Source organism: Vespula pensylvanica, chromosome 19 (genome assembly GCF_014466175.1).
Source record: "Vespula pensylvanica isolate Volc-1 chromosome 19, ASM1446617v1, whole genome shotgun sequence".
NCBI classification, from domain to species: Eukaryota; Metazoa; Arthropoda; class Insecta; order Hymenoptera; family Vespidae; genus Vespula; species Vespula pensylvanica.
The window spans coordinates 3,120,459-3,143,858 of record NC_057703.1 but is presented as its reverse complement, the minus strand read 5'-3'; the positions used below and the strand labels follow the sequence as shown (position 1 = coordinate 3,143,858).

Here is a 23,400-nt window from a genome sequence, read left to right as displayed (position 1 = left end):
TCTATTTCAAAATTATCCTAATTATTTGTCATTGAGAATAACCTCTCGTAGGATATACATCATTACTTCTTCTTCATAATCTCTAAAATCGTAAACCACAAGACGATTACGAGTATACTAACGAGTTCGGCGATAAATGAAATTTCTCAAAGCGATTTCAATAAACACAAATATCGTTGTAATTACTTACATACCACCAAATCCGCAAGGGTCTATCAACAATTTTCATTAGATCAACTAAAACAAGATAAAATGTATCTTATCAATAACCACGGTGGTGCGCGATTAACAATCACTGAACCTTAATACGATTTATGATGATCGCGTATCTCATCATGGGGGATCAATCAAGTAGGCGTTTCGTTCGCATCGAATTTCTTTTCTTTTTTTCCCCTTTCCTTTTTCATTTTCATTTCTTTATTTTCTATTTCCTTCTCTTCTTCCTCTTCTTCTTCATTTAGCCCAAGACATTAATATATCTCGCCTTGATTTTCAACGTTAGCTAAGAGATGAGAGTAACTCCCACGTTATCGAACTCTTGAGAATCACGTTGTGTGAGAGTCGAAAGGTAAAAGGGGAGGGAGTTGTGGGGTGTTGAGGAGGTGGAGGATGAGGGTGAGAGAGGGGAGGGGTGGGGAGGGCAGAAGGAGAGGATCCGCGAGATCCGGTTCCTACGATTCTTCGTTGCAGAGCCGGCAGTCTAAAAGGGTTTTGCCGTTCCAGTTTTCTGTTTCGTTATAGACGTCGTCCTGATCGTCGGTAGTTGTCCTCGTCCTCGTCCTCGTTGGTTCTCATCGTAGTCGTCGTAGTCGTCGTAGGTCTTCGAGTCCTTCTTTCCACGTAAGAACCCCGTTGACGGAGGGTCCGAGGTCGAGAGAGCGTAGTGCTTCGCGACCCAAGATCGAATGTGCGATCGAGTGTGTAAGTGCGAGAGCAGGCCACCAGCAAAGCCTCGGACCACCTCGGCCGTTTTGCCCTCCACCGGACCCTATCTCTCTCTCTCTCTCTCTCTCTCTCTCTGTCTATCTTGTCCTTTCTCTCTCTTTTTCTCTTTCTTTCTCCCCTCTCGGCACACAGAGAGAACAACTGCCTCAATCCCGACGACCAAGATCAAAAAGAGAGTCTGAGCCAGGTCTCGACGACCGCCGCGGAAAGAATGCGTGGGCCGGACATAATGATTCGGACTTTGTCGGCTGCTGCCAGCCGTACCGATGATCGTCTTTGAATCTTTAACCAACTCTCCCTCCCATCTTTCTTTTTATTTTTATCTTTTCTTTTTTTTTTTTGTTATCCTATTTCTTCCCTTTTCTCTTTTCCATTTGGCCTTTTAACTTCGATTTCTTTCGAATTTGAATCCGTATAACGCTTCCGTTTTTAATGAACTATGATCGTTGTAACGAATTATACTCTTTTTATTTTAACATTTTTGTTTTTCATTTCTGTTTCTTTTTTCTTCGTTTTTCTTTGTTTTTTTTTTTTTATTTTATCAAGTGGTTATATATGCTTCATGGCATATCTTGAATTTTTTGTAAATACTATATATGCAGATATTATGATTATGTGCAATTATGTGCAATTCGTTGATAAATTGTAACGGTTAATTCCTTGCTTATTTTTTTTTTTATGTGAATTAATTTGTTTCGTTATCTTGGTGTTAATAATGACAAGAGATAATTAGTGATATTAGAAAAGTATCGATGAAATTTTTTTTTGAAATAACTAAATAATTATGAAAATGATAAATGTGAATATTTTCCAGAATGAATTTTGTGCATGATCTAATCGGATCTCTTTGCTAAATATCATACTTGAAGATAGTATTGTATGTATTTTGAAAAAACATATATATTGACTTGGAGAAGTAATGTCGGAGTTCTCAAAATTTTTTATGTTTGAATAACGAACACTAACATATTTTTTTTCTAGAACTTCTTTAACCAAGTTTTTTTTAATAGTATAAATAATATTTACTCTACTATACTTTATTGGAATACTATATTATGCTTTACTATACCTACGTTATATAAATATAGTTTTTATATCATATACTATTTATGTATTATAATATAATATAATATATTAGTATAAAAGTATTATACAAAACTAGTATACTGATATACGATTAATATACCATATTACACATGCTAAATTAATATAAAAATAGTATTCACTACGGTATACTTAATACAGTAAAATTTCAAAATTCCTAAAATGCTGAAATTACTTTCTGACCAATTTAACGATTCTAAAAACAGACATCCCTTAAAATGAAATATTATTAACGTAAAAAACATTAGGCAAATTATTAATTATTAAAAATTAAAATTTGAAATGATTATTAAAAATTTGAATTATCAGAAATTAAAACAACATAAAAAAGAAAATAAAAACAAAAAATAATTAACTACAGAAATATAATTAAAACTAAAATGTCTGATCGGTAATATATTAATTTCATTTTACTCGACTATTATTTTTTTCGAAAGCTCGATTACATACACGTGATTAGATTCCGTTTTAACCGTATCGGTTTACCTAAGATCAATTATCGAGACAGACTCTGACGAGATGGTCGCCTCGATCGTCGCCATTGTTCTCTTTCCCGATGTTTCTCGACTAACCGGCACTCGATAAATACCACGAAGATGTAGGCGGCGATCTTGCTTGTAAGATCAACGGAATCTTCGCAGTATTACAGGAAAGGAAACTCAAACGTTTTCTACTTTGCATCGAAAGCCATCTTCTTCGATGTATCGAGGTAAATACGTATCTACCTATCGTATCCTATTGTTCAGTTTTTATTTCTCGAAAGAATTCGTTCAGTTCGACTGAAATGAACATTCCTCAAAAAGCTACTTCGAATATTTTCTTTCGATCGTTTAAATTAGTTGCTACTAAAATATTTTTCGAATATTCGAGTACTCAAAAAGATACTTGGATTAATGAAAAATATTCTAGTATGTTTCACTTCAAATATTTCTACATCACGTATTCACAAATGTTTATCGATTTATTTGGAATTATAGGTATCGTTGTCTTTGTCTTATAAGGTATTGTAAAACGATTGTAATTTTTTATGTAACAAAGAAAAAAGAAGTGAAATAAAAAAGAGCTTTTTATGGTATGCGATATGGCTATAATCGAGTATAGTTAATTCGGATCTATCTTTTCGAATACTCGAGTACTTAACTTTTGCAGTTATTTCATGATCAATTATTTCATAATCATTTCTGTAGTCGATTAACGAATGTTGTAGTCATAGTACTTGCAATCATTAATCGATTAATTAATGTTAAGGTAAATCAATGATCATAATTACTTTTGTAATTTGCAATCATAAATCAATAATTTCTAAATCATTCGTTAATTTAAGTTTTCATTCATTAAATTTAATTTTTCAATTTATAATTCTTTAGGAACTTTTTTTATTATAAATAATTTATATTCATTAGGATCAGTAATGTATATTTGTCCAATGAAAATTATACAAACATGTTTTACGCGTATGCTTATAAAATTTTTTATATTGCCTAATTTTCTAAATTTCTATAATTCTTCATATTATTTATTAATAAATGTAATATATGGCATTCTCCTATACGAAGAACAACGAAATTGAAATATTTTCAATTAAAATTTATTGTGACAAATAAAAAAAATGAAAAATAAAAAAGATCATAATCAATAATCAGAGTAAATAAATAATTTATTAGAATTGTGTTTTATACACAAATAATAAATATGTACGTTTTACAAAATATTAACAATATTTTATTTAAAAATAAATCAAAAGCATAATTATTATATGATTAATGATTAAAAAATTAACCATGACCATTGCGATTAGATGACTTTAATTATTTCTCTTATTCATTAATCAATAATTACTGATTATTAAGTAATAGTTAATAGCTTTATTTCATATTAATCTTAATCTTCGATCCTTAATTATGTCACATTTTGCACAATTTCATCAAAGTCAAATAAATTATCAAATAAAACAAAATGATAGTTTGAAATAATAGTTAAAAACAAACTATCACTTACGCATACGTACGAGCATATCAAAATAAATAATATGTTAGAACTATGTTACAAACATATACAAATAATAAACATATATTTTCCACATAATATTAACAATATTCTTTTTAGAAATAAATTAGAAGTGTAATTATTACACGATTAATGATTATTAAATTAATCGTGATCTTTGATTACGTGATGTTAATTATTTCTCTAATTCATTCATCAATCATTCGTAATTAATAGACTGATTACTATTTTTAAATTTTAATATTAATTATGATCTTCGATCATTAATCAGATTACGTTTTGTCCAATTTTGTCCTCTATCGAATAAAACTCCAGTAATCTTTTATATCTCGAGATAAAAATAGAGTCGAATGGATTATTTTGACATAATTATTTTACTTCAAATCGTTTCAAAATAAGTTCATTGAAAATTTTCTTAGAATTTTTTAAATGGACCACCAGCAACAAACAATTTAAAAGCTATTCGAAAGAAGCTGCGAATTAAATTCGTCACCGAGTAGACGATTTTACGAGTATTCGTTCGAAACATTCTCTCTCTCTTTTTCTCTATCTATGTCTCTATCTGTCCCTCTCTCTCTCTCTCTCTTTTTCTATGCTTCGTGGGGTGAGGTCACATTAGCCTAATCGTTCGAAGATGGTCTGCCACAAATAAATTGGCTTATTTGCATGAGAATTAAGAAATCCCCTGTGGAATCCGTAAGCTTCGCAATCTATCGGTTTACGCATCTATAGAAAAAAAAAAGAAAAAAAAGAAAAGAATTCAACTATTCGAAAACTTCGAAAGTGTGCCGAAAATTCGTATTTTCGAAATCTTTATATTATCGACATTTTTTTTTTTTTAATGATTGGTTTCTTTTCGTTTCTTTTTTTCTCGCAAATTTTGTACATTTTAATTTGACGAAATTTTATTCATTAAATTGTAACATGTATGTCTATATATTTTTATAACAATGGAAATTATTTTTAATTGTGAATTATCATTACTGTTGATTAAAAGAAAAAAAGAAATCTAATTATTAGAAAATTTCGAACCTGTTTCAAATATTTTTGAAATCTTTATATTATCGATATTTTTTTAATGATTCGTTTTTTCTTGTTTTCTTTTCTCATAAATCTTGTATCTTTTAATTTGATGAATTTTTATCCATTAAATCATAACGTGTACTATACATCATATATTTTTATATTTTTGTTACGTTTCGTTATAACGAACGGGAATTATTTTTAGTTGTGAATTATTATTACTATTACGATTAAAAAAAATAGAATCTAACTATTCGAAAACTTCAGAAGTGTGCCGAAAATTCGTATTTTCAAAATCTTTACGTTATCGACATTTTTTGAATTATTCGTTTTTTCTTGTTTCTTTTCCTCACAAATTTTGTATTTTGTAAGTTGACGAATATTTATTCACTAAATTTTGACATGTACATTCGTTATATGTACGTTAACTATAAAAACAATTTTTTTAATATTAATTATTTGATAATTTCATATTTCATAATTTCGTAATTTTGAATTATTATTAACCATTAATTTCATATTAATTTTAAACGTATATATTAATTTTACCTGTGAATTATTATTACCATTGCGATTAAAAAAAAAAAAAGAAGGAAGAAAAAAGAAAAGAAAAAAAATTCAAAAGAGGTATAATCGATAAATAAAAATCGATAAATATAATAAAAGTATGTCGGTATTTCGATAGAGAGGAAAAGTAAAATGAGGAAGATTTATAAAAGTCGAATGAAACTGGTAAGACTCGAACAACTCATAAATCTAAACGAGCGGTAGACTAATGTAAGCGTTAAATTAGACGATCCTTATCCAACCGCAAAATCTTCGTGCGTTATGCGAGACCCGTAAAGTAGTAAGAATATCTTTATTAAGTCTTAAGTCGAGGTGATTCGAGGAAGGCGAAGGCGAGAAGTCGTCGAGTCGGTTTCCGTTTTCGGGGAAGCCATCATTGCGAATGTTACTTCGGCGTACCTGCGAATATAATGTCGTAGAAAGTATTGCCCTGTCATAAATATTCGTCCGTTATCTTCTCACTTTCACATATGTCCAAAACGATGATGTTTGATCTCAAGATGAACCACCGTATCGGCTTTCGTCTCATCTTCAAAGCTTAACGAATTAAGAATTTCTTCTAAACGAATTATGAATTTAAACTTTAAGAATATAAAAAGGAAGAAGACAATTTTAATACGATTCAGATTACATAAATAATGTAAATAATGAAGTGGAATTAATTAAAATCGAATGAATAATAAAAAATGAGGAGAAACGATAAATGAAAAGACAATAAAATTAAGGAAATAAAATAATACGGAATAAAAGGATAATCGATCAATAATGAAAGTTAGAAAGTGAGATATAATAAAACGAAATAATTAAATAATACATTACAAAGATAAGAAACAATGAAATAAAATAGAATACATTAATGAAATAATAAATAATAATACAAAATCTGTAGATGTAATAAAATATGATAATAGATAATAAAAAATGTAAAAAAGATAAAAAAAGGAATTAAAATACTCAAATAAAACTATAGCAACCAAAAGAACAACAAAGAAGTTACCAAAAACTTTCAAAATATAATTAATAATAAAGAGATGACAAAAGCAAAGAAAAAGATTTAAAACTTTCGGAATAACGAGTAACAAAGAGTAAGAAATATAAAATAAATTGATACAAACAAAACTGAACTGAAAAATGAAACTAAAACTGATTTATCTACAGATAAAAATATTGTACCAATGATCTTCAGATAATCTTTCGTCTACATAAATTAATAATAGATAAATTATTACTAATTTATAATAAAAATCTAAGATAATAAAAACTTGAGATAAAAATCTAAGAAGATAATTTATAATAAATAAACTATTACAAATTATCTTCGAACTAACATGTAGACGTTTTAAATGTCTCGATTAAAAAAAATAAATAAATAAAATAAAATAAAATAAAAGATAAAAATAGTTGACTTTGCAATGAATATACTCTCTCTCTTCTCTCTCTCTCTCTCTCTCTCTCTCTCTCTCTCTCTCTCTCTCTCTCTCTCTCTCTCTCTCTCTCTCTCTCTCTCTCTCTCTGTTTCTGATATGCAAAGATAAACCGTTATTCGCGCAGTAAACTAAACGGCCACGCGCGTTCTTTTCTCGCGACTTGCTTCCGGCGACGCTAAAACGAAGAAGAAGAGACTTTTCGAAGGCGTGCGTCCGCCTTCGATCGTCAGCATGACGCTCTGGCACACGTAAGTACTTACTATAGGAACGTTCCGTTCCCCCTTATATCCCCGAAGGCACGACGATAATTTCGAGTGTTTATGAGATCCGGAGTGTTTGTAAGAAGGCGCGGTGGCCAAGAGGACGGCGCCTTTACGGCCGTTTTATGGCGGCCATTATCCCGCGGCGGATTCCCGAAACTAGAAACGAAAAAGAGCGCCTGTTGTTACTCGCCGTCGACCGAAAGATGAACGACGAGTGTAGTCTAGTTAAAGAGGAAACTTTGTGTCTACTATTTCTGTTTCCCAAATGCTTGTCAGTGAAAAAAGAAGAGAGAGAGAGAGAGAAAGAGGGAGAAAAAGAGAAAGAGTTTTCTATAAGATTTATCGATCTTACATACCGTTGTACAGGCTGATAAGAAAGACTCATAAAACTGGTTATATATGTATATACACAGTTACACACATACATATATATATATATACACACATATACATATTATATATATATATAAGTATATTTATTTATGTAAATAAATAAAAATAAGATGAAATAATGTATGTATATGTAAAATAACATAAAATAGGATATAGTAATAAATTAATAAATAATAAAATATATTATATATAAACATAATATATTGCAATATATATAACATATAATAATATAATACAATAATACAATAATAATATAAAAATACATATATATATTCTATATTTATATTTTATATATATATATAAAATATATGTATATATACAGTATGTCTTCATCATATATCATTTTATTATTTCCTTTTACACATTTAGCATAGTCAGGTTATAAATGGTTGATGACTTTTTATCTCTTTCTATAATAATCTTTGATTTATTTTTAAACAAAATAATAGAAAAATACACTACGATAATAAAATAGAATACAGTGATAACGTAATAAATAATACAATATATGTGTATACATACTATAATCAAATTTTATACATTACATTCGAAAAAAAATATAAAAATAAGTCAAAGATCATTATAGAAAGAGATAAAAGAAAAGGGAGTCATTAATCATTTATAACACCTATAACACCTAAAACTTTGAAAGTATATATTCATCATACGAAAGATTAATTTGTCTGTATTTTTGGAAATCTTATTTTATTTCGTAGCAGTAAATTTTGACTTAACACTTCATTATTATTATATTATAATATTATTACTAATTAATACATGAAGCTTCTCTATAGCATTTTTTAGTAAATATTTTTCAAATCAAAGTGTAGATATCGTTCAAATCTTATTGTTTTTTTTTTCTCTTAACATAAACACTGATTATCCATTTTTTATTTTTTGTATTATCAATGAATAAGGAAAAGATTATATAATTATTATAAAAATCTGTTTGCCAAAATTCTTTTTTTTTCATTGCTTTTATGTTATAATTTAAATATCATTTTTGTAAATTTGTTTTTTTTTGTCCAACTATACCACGTCAAGATCAAAGATTTTTTACATTAGATTACAAAGATTTGCTCGCAAAATTAGTTATAGTAGACAGATTACATATATGATATTTTATTCTAAAAATATCGAAGATAATTATAGAGACAAAGATTGAAAGAGAGAGAAAGAGACAGTCGTTAATTTCGTATAACATTATATAACTTCGTAGTTACATTTTTTTACAGATATTTATATCTATATTTTTGAAATATTATTTCATTGTGTAAGACAGTTACTCTTTCATAATTAAGTAATTTCTTTATAATGATTTATAGTTCCCAATTATCCATTCAGAATGTATATTATTAAAATTCCTTTGGAAATGATAAATAAGAATTTTTTAATTTTAATTTAAATATTCACTATTTGTTATTTTTATATTATATCAATCAGCAAGAAACTAACTACATTGTATAAAAATAATAAAAATTTGTATATGCAATAGTTATCTTCTTGTTTACGATGGTTCAACAATTTTATTTCTTATTTTTTTCTATCTACTTTTCTTTTATTTTGTAGTTCGATTTATATGTTAGATTTTTTTGAGGGTGCGTTATTTTTGATAAGATTATAGATAATCTGAAGAAAATGATACAAATTTTTTTTTGGAAATGCATTTAGATAAATAACACAAAAAATTGAAAATGAATAGAAAATATTTCGGAAAAAAATTACTTGTTGTTTCTTCCTTTTTTTTATAGAATGTTGCCATTAAAAAAAGAAAATATAACTTCCTATTCGAAAAAAATGATAACTTTAAATGACACAAACCTTCGATTAAATAAAAACCATACAAATATCAATTAATCAAAAAATTTTATATTATTTATTCAATCTTTAGAATAGATAAAGCTTATCTGAACAAACTCTATTAAAAATTAAAAAAAAATTGTTGTGTTACCGAGATAAATATCTCTAATACTATATTTTGAATTTCATATATGGTAATGAACAAGATAATGTAAAAATAAAGAAAAAAGGAAAAAAGAAGAAAAAACAAATAAATCGGGAGACTGTCAAGATTATATATTCGTTCAACATTGTATAAGTATTATCGACAATAATATGAAATCTATAAATAGATCATTATCTGACAAAAGAAACACTACGTTACAAGAATCATTGATAATAAAATGAAATCCATAAATAAATCCTTATCGAAGAAAAACACACTACATTAAAGAAACTATCCTACAGAATGAAACCTTTAAAACTATTCAATGAAAAGGTATTCTTTCTCGTGACCTTCAGACATTTTGTACCGTACTTTAGAAGATTACTATAAGGAAAGTTTGGTTTTTGTTGCTAAGTATTTCACGTGCTTATTTATAAAAAAATTACATTATGCATGTATACTATACGCTATATTGTCCTTTAGGAACTATTTTTGTTTTTTATTAAAAAAAGGCTTTAAAAATAAATTGTAGATCAATTGTCCGTATTTTACAAAAAAAAAAAAGAAAAAGAAATAAAAAGAAATTATATCATATGTTACATATGACTATTAAAGTTACGAATCATTTCTTTTTATAAAAATAAAGAGAAAATATACTATGTATATATAATATATTTAAAGTATATGTATATATAGTGTACCTTTAAAAAAAAAATGATTATAACTTTGGGCATATGTAACATGTGATATAATATTTTTAATTATAATTATATATTTATATATATAATATATTTAATATAATTTTATATATATAAAAGTATAAAAAAAATTGTAAATTAATTAATATATACATATATATATTATATGAATATATACATATTAATATAATTATTAATATACTCTAAATTTAATTGCTTGATTTACTTTATCATTATACAATCATTTGTTTAATAAAAAATCAACTTATAAATCAATTGTTCCCATTCGAAATTTAATCGCTCAATATATTCGATAAATACAATTCGTATTCGTTATTGTTCGCTTATATATTATATATAAAAAAATTATAATGCTTGCAAGAAATTTATATTGATAAACATTATTTATAAACATTTTACAAGACAGGCGATTTAACGATCCGTTATTCACGAAGTGTCCTGGAATTTATCAGAGCTCGTAAAAAGGGGCGTCCTGGCGAACTCGAGTAGCATTAGAGAAAGAGAAGAGGTACTCGAGTAGAGGGGCCAGATTGCGCCTGATCTTGAGATGGGAATAAAGAACGTAACGTAAACGAGAGTGAAATTCTTTTTCTCCCTTCCACCACTCCCACTCTCCTCCTCTCTTCTCTCTCTTCTTCCTTTTCACCCTACTCTTTCATTTTTTGTCTTGCGCTCGATAACGCTAATTAGGCACAAGGAAACACGTATCTCATTAGTCGACAATCGTCTTTTTGGATTTTATTTTTATTTTGATCTTTATTTTTTTTTATCTTTCTTTCTCCTTTCTCTTTTTTTCTTATTTTTTTTTTTTTTTTGGTTTATCTGTATTACTTGAACATACTGACGCGAGCCGGAAGTCTCTTGACTTATTTCTCGCGCAGTTGGAGATCTTCCATTGGTTGACTCGTTTTATGACAAACATGACCTTGGATCTCTAACGAGATTGTTACTACAGACTCAGGAGAACGAATTAAAGATAGAGATAGAGATAGAGATAAATAGATAGATAGATAAACGGAGAAAGAGAGAGAAAGAGAGAGAGAGAGAGGTAATTTGAAACTTTCAAATAGATGAAACAAGTGTGCCATGTTAACCATTTGTCTGATTTTCTAATCAATGTTATCCAAGCGAAATTTTTAAACCGTCGTTATTTTTCTTTTTCTTTTGCTTTTCTTTTTAAATAAAATATATAATAAAATATAAAACATATTTTTCAAGAATAAAACATTTTTTAATAAAATATAAGTACTCTCTTATTCCTTGTATCGTAGAAAACATAATTATAATAATTTATCAAAAAAGAAAATAATAATTTATCAGATTTATCGGCTACTAGATCATTTCGATAAATGAATCATAATCGTAACAATGTAAAGGTGAGAAAAAGAAAGTGGACACGATGTCGTAAACTCTATCATAATTTATGATTTATCTTAACATATATGTACATATGTATGGACATTTGTGTTCAAGAAAAAGGAAAGAGAGAAAAAAAGAGAACAAAAAGAAAGCTGTAAAGTTAAAGTCGAAATAGTCAAGCCAGATTTCGATGGTGGCTACTCTTATTAGACGCTTTTATGTTTATTACGTTCTACGAGGCTACGAAAAAAAAAATCGAATAAGCTGTCGCCTCGTCCAAAAAGGAGTTAACGATGTTCGATAAATCCTGGAAAGGGTCTTCCACACCTTTCTTATTTTTTTTTTTTTTTTTACAGGATCGATCGTTTTCAAACACGAGAAAGGTTCCGATAATTTTAGAAAGAGAAAGCTTCGCTTACGTATATATGAAAGGGGGAGGAGGGTGGTGAATGGTGAGGTAGTCGAAGAAAGAGGCTAAATACAGGTTCGAAAAGCAGAAACGAATTATCTACGATTCCAATCCTCTTTCTCCTCCTCATCCTTATCCATCTCATTCTCTCTCACTTCCTCCTCCTTCTTCTTCTTTTTCTTCTTCTTTTTCTTCTTCTTCTAATTCTCAACCTCCTTCTCCATTGCTCCATGGTGAGTCCGTGAGGAGGAAAGGCGGTCTCTTTGATGTTCTTTTTATTCGTTTTTTTTTTTTTAGCTAGCTTGGGAAAATGATCGAAATCCTTTCGCCCTTTAAGCTAACTCTCCCCTTCTTCGTGTTTGTCATTCTTTTCTGTCTTTCTCTATCTTTCTGTATTTCATTCTTCCTTGGATCTTAAATGTCTCTATCAATAGTTGCTTGAGTTTATGGGTTTAGGAGTCACATTAGATTGCGATCTAATAAGAAGAGACTACGGTGTAAAATTCAGAGAATTTTATTCGTAGAATAATATTTTAATTTTAGGTGTAGCTGATAATGTGATGGGAATGTTGAGTTTTAAGAGATAGTTTGGATTACTGGATTGGATAATAAGTAGTAGTGTTATTCTTTGTGTTTTACATTAAAATTTTATATCTAATATTTCTTTTTTTTAATTATAGTTAATATGGCATAATTATTGATGAAATATGATTAATAATTAAATTAATAAATAAATATAAATTTTAATGTAAATATAATGTGTATATATGTGGGTGTAAAAAAATTTTTTTCTGATTACAATTTTATATCTAATATTTTTTTTCAATTATTATTAATGACATAATTATTGACTAAATATAATTAATAATTAAATTAATGATGTAAATAAATGTAAATTTAAATGTAAAAATAAAAAAATTATATATATATATATATATATATATATATATATGTAAACAAATTTTGTTTTAATTAAAATTTTATTTTCATTTTTTATATTATTTTTTATATTTTATATTTAAATATAAGGAATGCTGTAAGACATATTTTTTAGTGAAAATTCCGAGATTATTAGCTGATCTAATATTTTACATTATTTCCTTTACCATTCCCATTCTTTGTCATTCCTTTTATGAGAGGGACTATTTTTCTCTCTCTTTCTCTATTTTATTCTTTCTTGGATCTTAAATGTCTCTGTCAATAGTTAGTTGAATTTATGGGTTTAGAAGTCACATTAGATTGCGATCTAATAAGAAGTCACTATGGTATAAAATTAAGATTTTTAGGTATAACTGATAATCTGATGGAATTGTTGAATTTAAATGAATTTTAAAATATTGGATTGAACAACAAAATAATGATGCCATTTTCGGTATTATATATTTAAATTTTATATTCAATGTTCTTTTTATAAATAAATATTAATACATAAATATAAAAACGTATATAAATATAAAAAAATATTTTTTTTCTTTTGTAATACAAATTTTATATATTGTTATTTCCCTTCATTTTATATTCTGATAAATGGACCGTATACAATTTGTTAAATGAACAATTGAAATGAGAAAATCTATATCATAGATAATTAATCTATTTTAATCGAGGAGAAGGAAAAAAGGACTCGAAAAATTAGTAATATCTCGGGCGCTTTGGAACAGTTTATACGTTAGTGTTAATATACACATATCAAAATTAGTCAATTTATGAATTAATTCATTATCTCATTTTTCTCGTTAATAAATTTAGATATCGATAACAATATTAATAGCAAAAAATGACACGAATTCGTTATTTCTCGAAGACGATAACAAAATATTATCACACAGAAAGATAACTCTCAATACCGAGAAATATACGGAGTAAACAACGTGAAAGATTAACATAATCGGTACATTTATTTCGATCAAACATAATACGAGTATATTTTGAAGAATAAGATAATCGTAGTATTTTAGAATCAGTAAGGTTTATCGTAGATCTTTTAAATTTATTTATCGAATGTACATATACATACATGCATATATAGATACATATTGCACATTCACATATACACACACATATATATATATACAAACGAATATAAGTACGTGAGAATGATATCGATTGAATAGTTGACCTTGAATTTCTCCCGAATGTCTGTGTGCATAGACTAACAAGAAGCTGTCATGGCCGTCGTATTAACAATTGACGTGTTCGAATTAATTGAAGGTCAAAAAAAACAACTACGAAATAAATTGTCCATTATCATCATTTTTTTCTTTTTCTTTTCCTTTTTTTTTTTCTTAAGTATTTAACCAAATACGCATTGTCATCAAAGTAATGATGTAAGAATGTATGTTTCGTTTATATGATATTTACATAAATTTTCAAGGTAAAAAACGGGGAAGTATTAAATATTATCTCTTGCATTCGTTAATTATTAAGAAAAAAAAAAAGAAGAAAAAATGGATGGGATTTTTCTTTCTGCGTTTATTTAACAATGCGTTTATTTAACAATTCAAAATAACTTCGAGCAAACAAACTCTGTCGAATATTATGACTGCTTCCTTTCCTTTTCTCAAAAAATGACTCATTCTTTATCTCTTCGTTTGCGAACCTGATCGAACCATAGATTAATCTCGTCTCGTTGTATAGCCGACAGAAAATAATACGAGGTTTATATAACATTCTCGAAATAGTAAATAATGTCTAGGATACACAAAGTATCTACGGTATTTTCCAAACGTTTTACAAAGTACGTGAATATTATTCGATTATCATTTTTATGCGATTATTAAAGATTTATGTACTTCCCCGAGTGATTATAAATGAAAAAAGTTCTTTGAATGAATTAATTTTTTTTCTTTTTTTTCTCTTATTTTCCACGAAAAAAGATAAATATCTTATCCTTAAACTTTAAAGCAAAAATAACAAATAATTCTCATCGTCATTTCACGATACTAGGAAAAATTTATTTTCATATCAGTCGTTAATTAATGTTTCTTGTATTTTTTTTATTTTCAATTTTTTTTTCTTATTTTTCTTTCTTTTCTTTTTTTTTTTTTCTTTTAACTGAACAGCTTATTATACGGATTATTGAAACATTAAAGAAGTAAACGTATAATCAATTCTATTGAAAAAAATTCACTTTAATCTCAGTCGTTAATTAATGCTTCCTGTATACTTTTTATTATTTTTTTACTTTTTATTTTTTTCGTTTTCTTCTTCTTTTAACCGACTAACCAATTAATAACCTTTTATACTATATATAGATTTTTGAAACATTAGACAATACACAAACATATAACAAGCTCTTGATGTTCGAGATTGAAGGCCACGATTTTTACATAATCAATGATTTATTAAACGTAAATGATCGATCCATAATTTATTCGATAATTTTTCATATATCTTGGGGAGAAGAGAAAAAATAGCTTTACATAAGAGAAAGATATCGAAGAAATCATAAATCTTGATTTATACGATTCGTCAAACGTATTCATGAATTATAGTATTATATTATATTTTATAATTTATAATTTATAATCCTATATTATTTTCGAGGTTTTGGGTTTAAAATAATATCAAGTTCATATTGATACATTCAAATCCCCATACACACACACACACACACACACACACATACATATATACATACACACAATATAGATACAATAAAACAAGGAAAAGTTTAACATATGTATGATTGTCATCGTTCAGAGATTGATAAAACAAATATGTGATCCTCATAGTTTTATTCTACTCTTGTGTTGTCTTTCGTTTTAACGAACGTATATATCCAACACACACACATATATATATACATGTATATAGAACATATACACAAACATATACACACATATTTATGTCCCTCCTCATCGTTTCTCCTTCTCTTCCTTCTCTTTCTCTTCTACGTAACAGAGACCGTTCGAAAGTATAAAAGATACGAGCTGGACGACGAACGACCACGAGTTTTCGCTATATTCTCGATCATGACGAAACCCAGTGACAACCGTTCTCTTCTCTTCGAGAAATTCGCGTTATTGTTTCTCCTTACCATCGTTTCAATTAACGCGAAAAAGGAATGCGATCTTAACAATTGTCCTGGACCATTGAAGTATTATGAAAATTTGGGTTGCAAGCCTGTTTATCAGAAAGAAGGAGATTGCTGTGCCATTCGTTATGACTGTGATCATTTAAAATTGAGATCTAAGAACAAGTGTTACGTTAATGGACATGAATATTCGATCGGTGAACATCTGAAGGAAGAGGATAGCAATCCTTGTGATATTGGTTGCATCTGTCGACAAGGATTAGACGATATAGCTTCCTTCGTATGTGCAGTAGTCGATTGTTTCCATGGTCCGCAAAATCCAAATTGTTATTTCAAACATTCACCGGACAATTGTTGTCCCGGACCGGAAGTTTGTGTAAATGATTTAAAGGATAGAGCGACCTGTATGGTTGACGGTAAATTGTATTACGATGGTGATTACTTCACAGTCGAATCTGATCCTGATTTGAATTGCAATTGTCAACCCGGTTACAAAGGTGAAAATGTTGAACCATTTTGCAAGAAACCAAATCATCCATATTGCAGTCCAGATTTTCGTAACGCTTATGATATTTATAATAACTGTGCACCGGTTTATTACGATAATCAATCTCCTCAAACGGGTTGTAATCTTTCGACGAGATGTCAGAATGCCAATGACACTGTCATTCATAATCACGAGGAAGCAAAACATGCAGGAGAAGACGAGGATGATACTATGTTGTGTAAATTTGGTAATTTGAAAATGCATTTAGGTGACGAATTGAATCAACCTGCCAATGAATTCACATGTATGAAATGTTTGTGCGAGGTACCACCAATACCAACATGTCAATATCTTCCACCAACCGAAAAATGTAACTAATTAAGAAACGTATAATTTGATATAATTATACGAGAAAATATGTATTATCGACTTTGTCTAATCCTTTAAACTGTAACACACTTGGAAATCCTTCTTCCTTCCTCTCTCTCCTCTGCTACCACTATACCAAAAAAAAAAATTAACAGAAAAAGTAAACAGTTGTATAATAAATAAATACATATATAATATAATTATGTATATACAGTATATTTGTATTTTGTATGTTGTTGGACAAAATTACTTAATACATACAAAAATATATTAATCGATATTTACGAAGTATGTATCTCTTGTACGATTTGACATTAATTAATTGAAATTAATTAATCATAAATTTTTTGATTTTTATTTTATATCAAAGTAATTTTATGTTTATCGACTTTGATTTATTTTTCAAAAAGAAAAAGGTGATTTGCTTTTATTTCCAATATCAAACATTATCATATATGTTGTATAATACTTTCTGGAGATATAAGAATTAAAAAAAAAAAAAGAAAAAAGAAAAAGAACATATGTACCTTGCAAATATTTGTTCGTATAACTTCTTCTTATTCAAAAATCAATAATGTTCGTTTTTTCTCAAACTATAGAGTAAATTAAAGTACACAGGTTTATCAAATAACGCTTTTCGATATTTGTGAAGGATTTGGAGAAAAAAAAGAAAGAAAAGAAACAAGGCCGACATTTTATGAACATTTTTCATTTTCTTAAATTAAATATATTTCAAGAGGAAAAAAACGAAAAAGAAAATAACACACTTCTATTTACTTGATTAGTATTTTTATCAATTAATAGTAAATGTTTCATAAAATAAATATATATCGATAAATATAAAATAAATAATCGATATATATATATAAATATATAAATTATTATATATATATCGATTATTATTGATCAGTATAAATAATTTTAAATGTCAGAATTGCATCACTATCAAAATTTATTTGTAAATTATCGGTTATACGTGTTTAGAAATACCATTGTCAATAAATAACATTAAAAAAATACACACACACAGAAAGACTCGAAAGAGAAAAGAAATTATCTCCCACGTATTAACGATGTCTCACGTAATCTTCTGAATTTCCGTGTTCCGCGTATATATTTTCTTTTATGAGAATGATTTATGTCGTGAGAATTTATCGTTGCGAGAGATTTAGAACAGTGGCATACATAGATAGATAGAACGAAGAATAAACAAGGAAACGTAAGATCTTCAATGGATTTCACATATTTTTAGATCTCGCAGAAGAATGTTCTCGCCATTCGCTATTTTGCAATCGAGCGAGTAGCACGATTCTTTCTCGCGCGAAACGATGCATATCTATATCAGAGGAAGGCATACTCAAGATTTTTGCTAAAGTTTCGTAAACTCTTTAAAAGATTTAGCAATAACAGTTGTTCCTTAGTATTTTGTAATATTCTTTGTGTAAAAGTAACAACAGAATGTGTCCTTTAGTAACATTGTATCTTTTAATCTGTTGCAATCACTTTTACGAAATTTATCGTAGAATTTTTTATAGTTTCTTTCTTTTTTTAATAATTTATGATTTTGTGCGTGTGTGTGTGTGTGTAATTGTATATTTTGATCGATGATTTTTAGCAACTATTTTCTAACGTATCAATGTTATATTTAAATATTTACTTGTAATTAGGACTAATTATAAATTTAATTGAAGTGAGTGAATTAAGATGATATAGATTTTATTTAGAATTTTTCAAAACTATCGATAACTTATTTCATAACTTTTTACGTTTATATTTAAACGTACTTTTAAGTTTTTGAACGCAGTAGGTTTTTTAATTAATCATATTCTATTAAAGGATCATTACAATATATGTACTTATGTGTGTATATAATTTAATTGGTTTTTTGCCGATTGGATAGTTATACGTAAAGAAGATACTTACATATTTTCCGTATGTAACTTTATGACAATACATTGAGTTTCTTGTGGCCTGTCGAGTGAGTTTTTCTCAAATATTACTTCTCACGCTACATAATTTGTTATACTTCTCATGTGTATCAGTTTAAACAGTATTTAATAGATAAAAGATTTTTTTAATTTTTTTATCGAGAAATATATATTTAGATATATTTATTAGAAATTTTAGTGAACAATTTTTTTGACGGAATTGAAATATTTCTAATCTTCCGTTTAAAAATTCAAAATACATATTTCTATTCTTTATCGTCAATAATGAAAATTTTGAATTAGTAAGAAAAATAATTTTTCCTTTTATATGTGTATGTGTGTAGAAAAATAGATTTTTTCAAAATTAATCAAGGAATATATTAAATAAATTAAGAAAATTTTTGGAGGTTATACTTATTTTTAAAAATTATAATATATTGGAGGGTACCTTATTTTTAAAAATTATAATATCTATTACAGCATTATTCATTGTTAATAAATCATATATATATATATATATATATATATATATATATATATATACACATATATATAAATATACACATACATACACACACATATGTATATATAAACATATCTTATATATTTATTAAACAGTTTGTTTAACAAAATTACATACTAAATGTGTTATAATACCAATTACTATACCAAATACGTGATCTATAAATATTTTTATCGACAATTAATACTCCCTATCTATATTTTTTCTTTTTTTTCCGATCTTTCTTTCCATTTTTTTTTTTTTTTAACTATCGCACAACAAAATGTGTATTCCAGTTTTTCTTAACGATATTTAACCAATTAAATGTTGCACGTCGGCACGAATCGAGAGTAGATTATGATCGCAAAGAAGCGTGAGGCGAAACGATCTAAAGATGTCGACGTTAACGCGTTGCCAGCCATTCTCTCTCTCTCTCTCTCTCTCTCTCTCTCTCTCTCTCTCTCTCTCTCTCTCTCTCTTTCTTTCTCTTTCTTTCTCATAGCTATTAACAATTATAATTATGCGCACGGAATTATGGTCGAACGGCCGCGTGAATGCGAAGAAAGTCAGTGCAAACTCGGAGAACGATTCTACAAGGAGCTGTATATATTCCATGCTGAGAGACGGAACGATATGGGAAGAACTCGTAGTAGATAGAGAAACGTGAAACGAAGGAAACGAGAGAGAAAGATAGAGAATGAGAGTGAGAGAGAAAGAGAGAGAGAGAGAGAGAGAGAGACAAGATTCGCGTTGCATCGCCGGTTGCAACCAATTTGCGTACTTCTATAAATACAGGTACCGGTGCAGCGGCGCTCGAGTACCGAAGGAAATCTTCCTAGGCGGTTTAGCATAGCTTGTATATCGTAGTATACATAATGCATGAGTTCTCTCCGTTCTCTATGTACCTATATACACATACACACAATATATATATATGTATGTGTGTGTATCTACTTGTGTTCGGTGTATATAGCGTTGAAGATCGAGCCTTGTCTTTCTCGTGTTGCTAAAGACTTCCCTCATTCTTTTTCTCCCTCTATCGTTTTAATTCTCTACCTTATCTATCATTTCCTCTATCTTCGTCTCTCTTTCTCTCTCTCTCTCTCTCTCTCTCTCTCTCTCTGTCACTTTTCTCTCTCTATCGTTTTAATTTTCTCCCTTACCTATCTTTTTTTCACTTGGTCTTTGCTTCTTCTCTATCTCCTATTCCGTCTCTCTGTCTTATATTATTTCTCTCTTTTTATCTCTTTACTGTCTCCTACTGCTTCTCTCTCTCTCTCTCTCTCTCTTCTTCTCATTATTTTTCTCTCTCTATTTCTCTCTCTATCTTTGTCTCAGTCTCTTACTAGTTCTTTCTCTCCCTCTCTCTTTAACTTTTCTGTTTATCTCTTTCTCTTTCTGCTGCTGCCTCCTACTGTTTCTCTCTCTCTCTCTTTTTCTCACTATTTCTTTGTCTCTCTCTGATTACTTCTCTCTCTCTCTCTCTCTCTCTCTCTCTCTCTCTCTCTCTCTCTCTCTCAGTCTCTGTATCTTTGTCTCTGTCTCTTAATGTTCCTCTCTCTCTATATTTGTTTCTTTGTCTCCTACTATCGCTCTTTCTCTCTCTCTCTCCTTATCACTATTTTTCTATGATTGTTTCTCTCTCTTTCCTTTCCCTTTCTCTCACTGTTTCTCTCTATCTATCTTTCTCTGTCTGTCTCACTATCTCACTCTCTTTTCTTCTCTCTCTTTCACAACCTGTCTCCTTCTTCCTTTCCCTCTCCTTCACTCATTGTTTCTCTCTATCTATCTTTCTCTTTCTCTCTTACTATTTCAGTCTCTTTTTCTCTCTTTCCTTTACAAACTGTCTCCTTCTTCCTTTCTCTTTCTTTTTCTCTTTTTTAGTATTTCGCTCTTTCTCGTCACTGTTTATATATATATATATATATATATATATATATATATATATATATATATATCTGTTTTCTTTCTATACTTTTATTTTTATTTCTATCTTGTTCTGACTTGTTCTCCCTATATCTTTCATTCTCTCTGACTTTCTCTTTCACTCGCTCTCTTTTTCTCTCTCCTCTCTTTTTATTATGTTCATTGTTTCTGTTTCTTTATTTTCATTCCTATCTCTATGTACTTTGTTCCGTTTTTGCTTCTTATCTCTCTCTCTCTCTCTCTCTCTCTCTCTCTCTCTCTTTCTCTCTCTCTCTCATTCTCTCTCTCTATCTCTATCTTATTCTATATCTCTGTCTTTCGCTTTTTTTGTCTCTCTCATTATTCCTAATTTTTGTTGTTTTTTCTGCGTTCTCACTTTACTTGTTCTCTGTCTTCGTCTTTGCTGCTAATTATTTATCTCCCTCTTCCTCTCCCTCTTTCACTCCCTCATTCCCTCTCTCTCTCTCTCTCAGTGTCTTTCCCAGTCTATCTCATTCTACCTTCTCTTTGTCTCTTTTCCAATCTTTCTAGCTCTGCTATCGGTCTGCCTGTTTGTTGTCTCTTTCTATATCTTTCTCTTTCTCTCTTTCTATCTATCTGTTTATTTCTTTCTCTGTCTAGTTATCCATCTCTCTTTTTCTCTTGTTTCTTCCGTAGCTTGATCGAAGAATCAATTAATTAGTATTTATCAGACACTGAATCCTATAGAATCACGATAGACACATCGTTATCTTCATCTTACTTCAGTAACGCAGCCGTTTCTTCGAATTTTTTTCGATTTTTCTATTATTTATAGGTAGTAGCAGTAATACCTCTTTCTCTCTCTCTCTCTCTCTCTCTCTCTCTCTTCCTCTCTCTTTCTCTCTTCCACTTTAAATACCCTTGCCACAATGACTCCTATAAGTTAAGCCAGTCGATTTTCCAGGAATAGAGATTTTTTTTCACATCTTATGGGAAGATTTGATCGTTTAGAATATGCCATGGTGCTGGTACCGTAATGCCCGTTAGAAAGTGCCGGCCAGGCTATCTCTATAATTTACGGAAATGATTTATAAGATACTCGTGAAAGATACCAACCGATTTTATGAATGCATGCGTGTTTCTCTTCTCTTATATATCCCTAGAAGGAGAATAATAAATTCCTCACAAGGATTTACCCTATCGGGAAAATCTAATGAACCTTTTATAGTTATTAATCTAATCTATTGTATCTATCAATTTACATATATACATGTAATATGTAATTGTCGACGAAGTAATACGAACATGTTATTATCACTTACATTATTATCATACACGACTTTACGCGCGAAGTTTTTCTTTTTGAGAACAATCTAATATTTAATATTCGATTAAATATCTCTATAATCTTTCATTCAATTAATCATGTTCAAGTTCAACTGTTTCTTAAAAATATTAATACAAAAAAAAAAGAAACAATTTGCAAAGTCACGTTAATCTCGAGATAGAGAGTGATCCTTTGTAAATACACAAATTGATTCCAAGAGGTCGTAAGGGTTCGATTTATCTCGTAAATCCATGGATCGCGATTCGAGGATTTCAAGAGAAGCGTTTTCTATCGTTCTAGCATGCATATGCATGTGCCTACTGCGTGTACGACGTTGCTGTTAGACAACAGATAGAAAATAACTGCCAATTAACGTAAGTCCCCTTAGGGAGAAAACTCGGTTACGCGTATGTAGGTACATACGTCGTTTGTATGTATGTATATATCCGTACGAGTATATAGTATATATCTTTGTATAACATGGGCTCGTGCAATACACGATGCAAAAATTGTCCCAGTATTCTTATAACGCTCTATGCAATTTTATATTCTCATAATGTCCTCATACATTATATTATACAGTATACATAGGGTGTTCAATTTAATTTAATCCGAGTTTTGTAATGATAAGTAAATAAAATCGTAGACTATATTCTTATATTATATAATATTATTATATTATATACTATTGTAGTCTTATATT

General features: G+C 28.6%; 2 protein-coding genes across 4 annotated transcripts in view; one reads left to right on the top strand and one right to left on the bottom strand.

The window, feature by feature from the left end:
* Window positions 1-23,400, bottom strand: part of LOC122635709 (protein bunched, class 2/F/G isoform-like) — a 136,736-nt gene that overhangs the window by 97,576 nt on the left and 15,760 nt on the right. The gene's annotated exons all lie outside the window — the stretch shown is intronic.
* On the top strand, window positions 16,097-17,113 carry LOC122635710 (kielin/chordin-like protein). Its single transcript, XM_043826227.1, has one exon. It carries the CDS (start codon window positions 16,136-16,138, stop codon window positions 17,060-17,062), a length of 927 nt encoding a protein of 308 aa, XP_043682162.1. The 5' UTR covers window positions 16,097-16,135; the 3' UTR covers window positions 17,063-17,113.

Bases quoted from the DNA above. Each gene is read 5' to 3' on its own strand.
- LOC122635710 (XM_043826227.1), top strand. From the start codon at position 16,136: ATGACGAAACCCAGTGACAACCGTTCTCTTCTCTTCGAGAAATTCGCG.